Here is a 12,015-nt window from a genome sequence, read left to right as displayed (position 1 = left end):
AAAAAAGGAAAACAGAGCACAACAACAACAATAACAAAACAGCTAGATGTAATTTATTTTGGAATTATATTTTAGAGCAGGTTGTTTTTTGTTTGTCACACTGTTGGTTCACTTGTTAAAGATGTGGATCCCATTAGACAGAAATATGTTGCTTATTTTAAAGCAAATGATTATCAAATGATGACACTTCAAAACATTTTTTGCTTTAATTTGAAGTGAAGTCATTTGAGTTTGAAACATATGCCTTTGCTAAACGCAGAATATTTTGTAGTCAAAACCAGACAACTTCATTTTGTGTCCACTACTTTCAACCATTGTTGATCCTGGATGTCAGTGATAATATTAGTCTTGGCAATAAGTCTTTACAGAGGCCGCTTTATGTACTACCACTACCATTATTATTTTTTATTATTATTAATGTCAAGTGAAATGGTCTCACCATATAATTATACACAATCAGAAAATGCAATATTGCATTTGATTGGCTCTGGAAGTATTATTCCACTTTGTATAACTGGATAAAGCTCACTTCTAAGAAATAATTTAAGCTGAGATCTGCATGCAAAGATTTTCCACATCTTTCTGAAAACTGGCTTCACTGTTTCACAGACAATGTTACCATGTAGTTTTACTTTGTTGTAGTAGAAGCATACAAAAACTGTGCATGTATACATGTAGTTCCTGTCCCCCCCACAAACATTTCACACATTTGATTTTTATTATACTTGCAAGGTTTTAAAGTGGAGTTCAAATTTATTCCAAGCCCCAGCATTGCAGCTGATATCCACGGATTCATCCCATTGTTTAACTGACATACATATGGTGGGACTGTAGAATTTTCAGGCTTCCTCTGTTGTCCCTGGAGAAAGGCAGGCACATCCAGAGACATTGCTCTGAAGGTACTTGCCTTTCTTCCTTGGCCATGGAGCAAGGCGAGAGCAAAACTACTCCTAATTTTGAACAAATGACTGTAATTGACTGCAAGGAATCATTGCTGACACACGCAAAGTGACATGTCTTCTCCTGTCATCCATACATTCTGGGCTGAAAAAGATCTTTCAATTTAGAATCTCAAATACCTCATATAGATAATCATGTGAAGTCTTACACAGGAAGAAACTGAACAAACCTAGGTATTGATATTTTTTAATTTTAGTTTTCTAAAAGCCAGACATCTAGTCTGTACTGGTCATCTTCTTTTACTCTGTAGTCCACTTATTTAACTCATTTGTCTTAGAATTAGATGAAATATGCTGAGGGGGAGGATCCTGAGACAAATGTATGGTAGGTGAGATATGACAGTAGGGGTGCATTAACTACAGAACAAATTTAGATGCCTTAATTAGAAGAGGTAACCTTTGGATTAGGATTTTAGGTGCTTAGGATACCTTTTAGAAAGCTAAAGCAAAGAGAAATGAAATGAAATTTTTGCTAAGGGATTTGTGTGACAACATGTAGAGAAGGAGGTATTTGCAGCTCTAGAATGAAAAAAAAAGTTGCATTATTGCCTGGTAAAATCCTGACAACCCCCTGCCTTGTCGCATTAAGAAAAATGGGAAGAACAAAGAACATCTTGAAGAAGCCCTAATCTCACACCACGTAGAGCACTATGCAACAGACTGGAAGAGAGAAAGGTGTTACTCATCAAGCAGTATTAAAGAGGCTGGCTACAGAAATGACTTTTCCTCACGACCCTATGTGGGCACAGGAAAATTAGTAATAGATAGTTTCACCTTAACTTCTCTGTTTCTCCCTCTTCATGTTCCCCTCCAGGAAATAGCAATAAGTTTATATATATATATATTTTTCAATATCCAAGAGAGTGTCAGATTTATCTTGTTTATCTCTTTCTCAGCACAGCTCATGGAAAATCATTTTCATACAACTATGTTGTCTCATGCTTTTTTTCCACCACAAAAGCAAATTTTAAAAATCTCTAATGGGATTAAAGTGACTAATCTTCACTCATTCTGAAGACCCTTCCTTTACTATTTTTTTTAGTTCAGACTGATTGTGATGTCTGATGTTATAATTCTTGTAAGAGTGAACTTCCATCTCAAGCAGATAATTTTAACTGGAATTTGTACATATTTATAATTATATTTATAATTTAGGATATCTTAGAATGCACTCTTTGCTTAAAGAATAGGAATGTTACTTTCAGATCTTTTAATTTAGAGCATCTGTTGTTGAAGAGGTTGCAAGTTTATTTACTCATTAAGTTAAATTTTCAACAGGTAATATTAAAAGCAGTATCTTGCTGTCCAGAATAACAGTAACAGAAAACAAAAATCAAATGCTAATGTTAGCCATAAGATAAACTAACTGGTGACATGCTCTATTGTGAGCTGAAGCTCTGTCAGATTGTCAAGAAGAATTAGTTCTTAGGCAAGGTATTTATAGCAACATAAGACTGGAAGGCATCACCAGGGTCACAGAATCATTGTAATAGAAGAGAATTTGTTAAATAACATTCCCTCATGATCCTATGAAAATTTTCCCCTTAGCTTCTCTGAAACTCCCTGCTGGTCCATTTTTACTGCAAAGCTGGCATGCAGCTTTCCCTGACCACAGGATCAAGATTTACTGGCCAGACACTGAAGCAATTTAATACCTCTAGGTGCATTTGCTCACCCTGACCTACATCCTGGTTCCAGTGTGTGTCTGAGCAAAGAAGGGTGAATACTCACAGCTCCTTGCTGAAAATCAAGAAAAGTATCAGAAAAAATAAAAATCCTTCCTGGATATTGTAGCTAATCAAGAAATGCCTTGCAATAGCATAAATACTGTGTAACTACAGCACAGATACATATTCAATGGACATAGTTTAGGAGCTGAGAGCAAGGGCTGCTCTTCTGTCCTTCTCTTATAATGAGGCTCTCCAGATTTTGAAGCAGCTGGTGTCCAGATAACTTAGAGATTTGCAGGCAGAATTGCATACAGCAGTGAGGAGGAACCTATTGCAAAGGCCTGAGCAACTGAGGTCTGTTGTGATTCATCCACTCACAAGGTACACAGCTGTTTTTAGCAGGATCTGCAGCTCTTGGGCGGACTTTCTGGGCCAGTATCCTTCCTCCTGCAAAGCTGTAAAGTGAGTGGAATTACATATGGGATGAACTTGGCTCTTTAGGTGTGGGGAAAACCATTTCCAGTACTGACATATGGATATTAGCACTTCTTTATGCAGAGCTTACAGACAGGCTTTAGGAATGTTTACAAGGTGGGAAGGACAATGAAAAAACATGTAAAATCATTTCATCCTGATTTATCTTTGGAAGGAACTGTGCATGTGGATCACTCTTTTTCCAGTTGGCTGTGTCTGTCAGAACCTTTCTCCCAAATCTCAACCTCATAGCCCTCCTACACCAAGGAATTTGGGCTCTGTCCAGCAAAGGTCTGGGAAGAACATGTATATTTCCTCCACACTCCCACATGCTTCTCATTCTGGGGCACTAAGGATAACACTGCTGAAAAGTCCATGTAAACCAACTAAAAATTTCAGAAGAGTTGTTATGAAATAGGACTGAGCCAAATCCTCCTGTTATCCATACATAATGTGGGCATTGCCCTGAGTCTAGGAACCAGAGCCCTCAGTCCTACCCTGGCAATGAAAGGAGGGAAACATACCCCACCTGCAATTTCAAACACCATTTTGATTCTGAAAACAATCCCAAGGCCATCTCAGGTAAGAGCAGAACTCAGGTTTATTTACATTTATATACAGGAACCTACATAAAGATAAGGGCATATGAAGTAACAGCCATAAGTATGATTATTCTAACAACCCCCATTAAAAGTGAGAGATGAGAAAGGATAGAATGGTGTTTGACAGAGCAAAAATACTAACTCACAACTTTTATTTCCTTCCAAAACAACTCGCCAGTGTAAAACTTCCTCATTGCAATTCAGCCAAGGTCGCTGAGACCCTCTGTGATGTGCTGAGCAAGACCAACTCGTACAAGTCAACAATGTTTGAGACAGCATTACTTTATGTGTAAAATATGTGAAAAATGAATGTAAGTTTCAGCTTTGGGAAGTGCTTGAGGACCACAGGAATAACTGAAAAATGCTTCATTGCCTTTAAGCTGGTAGGACACTGAGCTTATTCAGATAATTCCTTTTATATTTTCTTTGTCCCTGCTTCCCTATATTCCCTCCACTCTTTCCCACTTCTGTACTGGTGTAGGTCTCTTCCAGAAAATAGAAAGTTTTGGAAGACACAAAAATTCTGAGGATGAACTTCATTAATCTAATTTTAATTAGGAATAAGCAAACACTGGAGATGCATACGGTGTAAGTAGTAGCAAAAATGTAACATACACTTTACACTAAAAGCAACAGAAGCTGGAACCCAGAAGAGAAACACATCTTGCAGATGATGGCAATGGCATCTTAGAATTTCCTCCTGAACATATTTGTACATTTTCATAACCTTTTTTTCTATCTTCATAGTCTCAAATCCTATGGCTCCTTTCTCAGAGATATTTTATATCTACTTTCAAGCAGCAGGTAGGGACTATGGAATTTTGTTCAGCTTGATATGAAGAACCTGTATGACAACTCTTCTATTCTATTGTTGCTTTTTCTACCTCCAGATGTTCAACTGCCTATGAGAGTACTCAACGAAGCATAGTTAAGTTCAACTGCCTATGAGAGTACTCAAGGAAACATAGTTATGCTCTATTCTGATACTGAATCAGTTTAATTGAAAAAATACCATGTGATGTGTACAATAAGGGAATTTAAAATTAACTCCCTAGCACATTCATTGTTACATACAATGGCTTTTCTTTCCAAGAGGACATGATACAGTGCCTCTAAATGATCCTTACTAAAGAAATAGTGAACTTAATATGCATATCAGGGCATTGCAGGGAGCCAAGCACACATCACAGAGTGTAGCACACAACAGAGAGGACAGCAGGCTGCACTGTCACCCACCTGAAGCCCGACCCCAGTAATTTTGTTCTTTCAGAAATTGTTTAATTCTTATGTTTGTGGAAACATGCACTAGCAAGAGCAACCTGATGCTATGAAGTAACTTGTCATGCCTGATGGATGCTGGGGACTTGCTGGAGTTACATGGCAGTAAAAGCTCCTCTGTGCCAAGCACCCCTCTGCACACATAGATACAGTGCAAGCTTATTGCAAAGCTTATGGGGCTACTGACACTGCCTTTGTTGCTCTGCTTATGTAGCACAGAACTATGCTGATAAATACCCAGATAGGACAGATATAAATTTGATGGATGAAGTACTGTTTTCTCTAATAATCTAGATTGAAATGTTAAATTTTGCTCTGCATTTATCATGGTCTTCTAGTGTGTATTGGCAACAGGCTCACTCATTGTTCTAAATGGCTGTAAATTGCTGTCAGGTTCACAGCACCCAGGGCCTTTGTGTGCTGGTTTTATTGAAAGCAGGTCTACTACCGGCTGCTTTTTAACCTGGAAGATTTAAGAAAAGAGAAGAATCTATTCCTTTTAGCTCAGGAGGTTCCTAAGCTGCAGAAAGCATTAGGGGTTGTAAGGAAAGAAGTTTTATGTACGCATGTTGTACAGAAAGCTTCTGTTCCTATGCTTTTCCCTCAAATATACCCCATTAGCCACTCAGAGAGAGGCTGAACTAAATGGCTCTTTGCTCTGTCTGAAGAGGGCTTTTTTTATAGACTGCCTTTATTCTTAGTTATTGCAGCAACCCTTGGGCGTGATTCTATAAAACAGTAGCTCAGGGCAACCTCCCCCCAGTAATATCAGGGCAGCAATTAAGCAATTAACACATGAGTGTTCGCAGCTCTCAGCAGAGGGCTGATACCATGCAGACCTCAGTTCTTATGGAGAAGGACTTTTACAAGAAAATATCATTGCTGCCTGCAGCCACACTAAATAGCTGGAAGTGCAGCAGGTAACCGGCTGTAAAGGTCGAGAGAAAATCCCACCCAGGCTTCCAGCTGGCAGGCAGCTTTCGGTGAACCTCAGCTCTGAGGTGAGCCTGGCCTGCATGGGTGGGGCTGCCAACACCCATCAGCTGTGCCCTGGGATTTGGCAGGGGAATGCATGTGCTTTAGAGTGAGGTTCCTCATTTGCTCTTACTTCTACAAAGACATTTCAAATGGCGTCCCTGGCTGGGGTTTGGGTAAACCATTTGGAGAAACTATTCCAGTAGTAAGCTGTAAGTGAGTTTATCTGGGCTAGTCTAAAGGAAGACTCTTTACTGCAGCACACATGGAAACAGAAATTCATGATACTACACTCTTGAGTAGTCATCAAACCAGAAAAAGAAAGGAAATATCCTTGTGGGACAAATTAAATTTATTTTAATCTGTTTATTACTTGGCTTAAAGTGCAGATTTATATGCTGAAAATGAACTTGTTTTGCTGTTGCTGAATAGTTCCTTACATGTTTAGATAGAAATACCCATTTGAAAACACTTAACTTGAAGCATCTTACTATATTTCACTGGTGTTTTCAGCTCTTTGTTTTTCCTAAAGTTTGTGGAGACAATAAATTAAGAATCAGACCACTGCTTGTGATTTGCAACTCCAGTAAAGCCTGGTGGGTACACAACTTTTTTCTGTAGCCATGATTATTTGGTGACTGCTTCTTGCTTGTGATTGTTAATGAATATTTTAAAGTATACCAATGACACTGTGCTTTCTAAAGAACAATTTGTATTCTACAATGATGAATGAATCCTTTTCTTTAAAAATCTAGAACAAGTTGGTCAGGAGACATAAAATCTTGTATTTGTACTACTAAGTTACTGCATTTAGCAGTGTTTCTGGTTTAAGTAATGTTAAGGATTAACTAATCTTCTACATGTTGTGCTTTCCTTGCAGCATAGTAATATTGCCAAAATAACAATTACAACATTATTTGTTTACTAGAGTATGGATATAGCATTTGGAGAACTTGTAAATACACTTTTCCTTTTGTTTCCTTTCCCAGAAGAATACTGGAATACTGGTGAAACGGAATTATTGAAACTCTGCTTAATTTACTTCAGCAGTGTGGTGTATATTAAATATAACTCTTTAGAGAGAATTTAATTTTATATTTTATATTCTTGAAATTAATAAATGTATATATTTTGTATTTCTAATTCTTGGGGTTACATGGGAAATACCTGCTCATTCATTTTGAAAATAAGAGGGAAATAAAATATATATTAAAAAAAAATTGGAGACAATGGAAGACTTCCAGTAACTCAGCTTTGGAACGGATCTAGTATTCTGGCTGGAGATGAAATATGTTCTCACTTCCAGCCCTGGGAGTCTCATTTTTTGTGGCTTTCTATAATGCCAGTACTTAAATTAAATATTATTCCTTGAGATCTAGTGAAAGCAAGGTTGTTGGTTTTGGCTGCCAGTACTCGTAGTACAGTCCCTCTTTCCCATTAACACTGACTTGTCCTTCTTCACATTGAATCCTATGCACTGTTCCTACTTTGATGCTGCAGCTCATTTTTGTGGAATGCATTTTGAACAGAAGTTTTTCAATATGTAAGTTGTAAAGAGCATTCAGGTGCTCTGTTGTATTATTGCATGCATTTAATTTTTAGTTTCTGGTTGGATCCAAGTAAAATATCTATACATTTCTCTGGCAAAACCAACTTGCAATTCCTGAATAGTGTCTGTTTATTGTCCTAGTTTATTTGGGTCTTCCATAAAGACAGCAAAAGTGTGTTTTTTCTGAAGTTCTACAATTTATCTTCTTTCTTTCCTTCTTTTTTATTTTCCTCTTTTTGTTTTTGTCTTTCAAATTATTTCTCCACTCTCTGCAGGATGATTTTCTTCTAAAGATAATTGATCACCCATCCACTTAGGCCATTGTTCACATTGCTTGAGTATGGAAGGTTATTAGTTCCCATGGGTGAAAAATTTGTCCTGGATTCTAGAGTTTTAAGGAGTATCTGGATATTATATGGTTTTATCTGGTTTGAGTAACTGATGTCTTGGGCTGCTCTTGCCTTTGTTGGAATGCCTGTAACCATGAGGTTTCAACAGCATGTGAAAGTGGCCTGTCTGTCCCATTCAGGTGCTTGTCACCATCCAACTGAACAAAGTTGCCATCCTCACGTGAACTGATCAAAGGTATTTATAGTAGGCAGGAACTTGTTTTGCTTCAATGCATTTTTGTTTTAGTTGTTCAAGCACTCAGATAATGCTTAATATTTTTCAAATTACATGCTGAGCACTTATGAAAACATGACCATTTAACTGTCTCAAGTTAGGCAACCAAAACCTGAAGTAGATCCTTATGTGGTGTTGTTGAAAATCCAGCCAGAGGTTTAAATTGCCCCTGTGATTAGTTTTTAGGGATAGTTATAAGTGTGCTAAATATAGGCCATTGCAAAAGATCCTGGAAATTTTCTGACAGTGAATTAATGGGAGGTTGGTAGGCTTGCATTTAAAAATTAGGCTGGTCAGTTAAGCTTCTCAGGTGGATTGCTTCAGGCACTTAAAAAGCTTGCCCTACTTCTCTTCTTTTGGAAAGAGAGCATAAAAATGGCCAGCACAAGGCAGATGAAGGTGTCACTGCTTCAGAGCTGTGTACTGTTCAATCTGCTAACTGTTGGCATGGTTGGTTCATTTTAATGTCCAGTGCAATGGATGTGGGGCTATGAATGGGATGGATGTTTTCTCATAGAGTGGTTAGGTGTCATCCTTGACTATTTTGCTGCTGGTGGGGACAATTGTGTGCAAAGGAGCAAATGAAGGGAGGTTGTCCTGCTTGCCACACTGACCAGTGGCATACTGGGGAGTACCTGCAAGAGTCTTTCATCCCTCTCGTGCCTGCATCTAACTCAGAGATCATTGAAGGGTTTTGGCTTGTAAATCAGCTGCTCTGGAGACTTTTATTGAGTCAAATCTTCGAGTCAGTGGCATGGGAGTCAATGCCTGGCCAGCATGGGAATCAATGCCTGGCGAGCTGTGTTACTGTGCCAGAATCGTGTTGGTGTTTATGTACCTCATAGTCCTCTGGAAATGCACAGTGGCAATCTCAGGTGTTAAAATGCTAAAGCAGAATGTTCATATGGGAAATGGTGTTACATAGAAAAGAAAGCTGTGGATGATTGTGAACTCTTCTACAAGAAGGCAAGTAAAATTAATGACCAGACAAGAGAAAGCTCTCTGATTGTTATAACTGTAACTTTTATAGGAACACAACTAAACTTATTGAAATTGCCATAAAAATATACCAAGCTCACTTTAATGCTGGGTTGATTTTTCTTAACTCCCTCCTCCAAACTCAACAGTTACGTGCTATCTGCTATGTATATTCTCTATAAGTTTGTCTAAAGAAACTTTTATTTCAAGATGCATTTAAGAGGCTTAGGCATAAAAATGTCATCAGTGGTCCCACGTGTCTGAAAGAAAAAAGCTTACATAAAATGTGGATGTTGCTGCATCTGCATGTCTTTTTTGTTACCCAATTTTTTTTGGTGAGCTTGTTTTTATAATTAACCTGCTCTGAAAATCTGAGTTGCTTCTGAAATTATATTTTGGGGACAGGTGGGAGAACTGATTAAAATTTATTGGGTTTCTGTGGGAGCTTAATCTAGGCCAACTTATAATTATAAAGTGAGATAAAAATTAAAGCAATGAGAATGAGAATGAAACTTCATTCAATGAAATATAGGGCAACCTGGGAAAAGTCCAGTCCTGATCAAATACTGAGGAGGGTCGCTCTACACAATGGAAGGATTATGAAAAACTTCCCAGAGCTTCCAGCAACATAAGTTTTGTGGAAACCAAGAGCAACATCCTACAGAGTTTACTGCCAGGTAACCTGGCAGTCAACTAAACAGACACAATTTCTGCAGTTTATATTCTGGACACCTCTTCTGCCTGTTCTTTTAACATCCCAGGTACAAGAAAGGAGTAGGGAATGAATTGTCGTACATATTTTCCTTTCTTCCTGCTTGTCTTATTCACCCCACAGCATGGAAAATCATTAGTGGGGAAGGTGGCGGTGTGTTTGTGCAGGAAGAGCTTTAGGAGGAGGGGAATTAAGAGGCCAACTCCTCACCATTGCTAACAGGGAGGTTGCTTGTGCACTTGTGCAGGTATTTCTTGCATCTGTAGGGATCAGGAAGAGTCATACTGCAGAACTCCTTAGGCAGAACTTGTCTGCAGGGATTAATTATCGTTTTAAACTGTAGTAGGAATTAAAATCAGTAGGCTTCATTTTCATTGGTTATATATTTATTTTTTTAATTACCAAGTGACAAAAAGAAATAAAAAAAAAACAATTACCAAATAAAACACTGGACAAACATGGAAAGTAAGCATATATATGTTTTGCCCCTCTTTGCCCCCTCAGAGTGTATTCCCAGTGGCATGTGTCAAGGCTTTTTCAAAGCTAGGCTTTAGAGCTTTTCTGAACTCTATTGTACATTAGTCTCTGCATCTATAAATTGACTCTGGGGTCATTTAGGGGATAACTTAGCTTTAAATACAGGGTTGCACTAATATGTCTGTTGGCCCTCACTCATCCATTTGAATTGGCTGAAGTCCAGCTGGAAGGGAGGAGAGGAACTGTTTAAGACACCCATTCTTCATGATGTTACATTATCATATCTTGTCTTGCACTTCCCAAAGAAAAGGCTAGAATGGGATTGGTGTAATGGAGCAGACCTCTGCCAGTGGTGGGGGAGTGAATACTGGCCTTATATGAGGATATAGTGTGCAGGGCAGAGTATGGCCCAAACTCTGGCCCAAGGAGATTACAGATGCAAAGGAAATAGCAATTTTTATGAAGGCTGCTCAGTCACACATAACACTTATAGTCAAACAGTTGTGCCAGTTTATTTTTATGAGTCATTTAGAGGAAACATATACTTATCTCCAGTTTAAAGATATGAAAGAGAAAGTAATTTGCTAACAACTGTTTTGGGTTATTTGCGGGGACAAGATAAGAAATAAAGAGCAATTGTATTTTGACCCATAAATAACTCCAACTTTCAGATGTCTCTTGTACTCTATGAATCTGTAAAGGATTTTCCTTACAGCCAGAAGAATGACTTTTTTTTCTTTTTTGTAGACTGTCTGTAAGATGACCAGGACACCTACTTTTATCAGTTTTCACAGTAAGTAAAAAAATTTTCAGAATGTTTGCCAGCTAAGTTATCTTGTGTGGCAGAGCCTAACCCTGCAAAGACTTTAGTTTGAATGTTTTAGGGTTTTTAAACCTACATACAGACAAAAATATGTACATTTGCTCATTCCTTTATTTAAACAAATAGAAAAATTGTATTCACGAAGGCTCAGGACCTGACTTTTTTTAAATTTTTATTGTAGATTCCAGTGGTTCAGGCATCTGTATAACAGGCTTGGCTATGCTATACTGCAGAGATACCTTCCTCTTTGACCTACTGGGTGTTTCTTTTCTGAGAGAGGAAAGGAATTCTTTCCATGTTAAAGGCATTCAGTCTCCTCCTGTCACTGATTGCCTCTGTTGCTTAGTTGAGCCCAATTATATGCAATGGCTTTTCAAGGGTTCAGCTGTGAAGAAGGCATGTGTGCAAATGATATCAATAAAATAACAGGATTTGCATACACAGGACTAGCACACATGCTCCTGCTTTGAAGATTTACTGTGTGAGGTACACTTAGTGTTTCGTAGGACAGCTGTTGACACTGCCACTTTTATACTGCTCCTCCTTAGCTTTCCTGGCTGCCAGAGGCAGAGGCAAAAGAAAAAGGCAGTACTAGCTGTTCATGCAGGAGTAATAACAGCCCTTAACAGAAGAAGAGTAATTACCTTTGTCTGGTTTCTCCCTGCTTGAAAATCTAATGAAATAGAGACCATTGGCCACATAGCTGATAGATACAGAAATCCTCCTGCTTTTGCTGAATCTGTGGCTTGTTATGTAAGACACCCTTTGCCGACAAGCCAAATTTGCATCTAAATTTTGAAAAAAATCCATTACTGATGGGTAGATTTCCTGAACACGTTCGACAGATTTCAAGCTAGTGGTATTTGGCAAGGCCTTTTAAAGTTATAGGAGATT

The 12,015-nt window shown here is 38.2% G+C and overlaps 1 protein-coding gene across 5 annotated transcripts in view; it reads left to right on the top strand.

Moving 5' to 3' along the window:
- The window catches only part of LOC146436247 (uncharacterized), a 98,931-nt gene that overhangs the window by 17,691 nt on the left and 69,225 nt on the right, over positions 1-12,015 (top strand). For all 5 annotated transcript variants that reach the window (XR_014852592.1, XM_085062028.1, XM_085062029.1 and 2 more), the window contains exon 4: positions 11,046-11,091. Coding sequence is in view for 4 of the 5 variants with exons in the window: in XM_085062028.1 (XP_084918154.1) it covers positions 11,046-11,056 (11 nt within the window). In the remaining variant the exon portion in view is untranslated. The remainder of the gene's footprint in view (positions 1-11,045; positions 11,092-12,015) is intronic.

The sequence above is a fragment of the Lichenostomus cassidix genome, chromosome 5 (assembly GCF_008360975.1).
Source record: "Lichenostomus cassidix isolate B80296 chromosome 5, HeHo_3.0, whole genome shotgun sequence".
In the NCBI taxonomy this organism is placed as follows: Eukaryota; Metazoa; Chordata; class Aves; order Passeriformes; family Meliphagidae; genus Lichenostomus; species Lichenostomus cassidix.
This window is presented reverse-complemented; position numbering and strand designations above follow the sequence as displayed.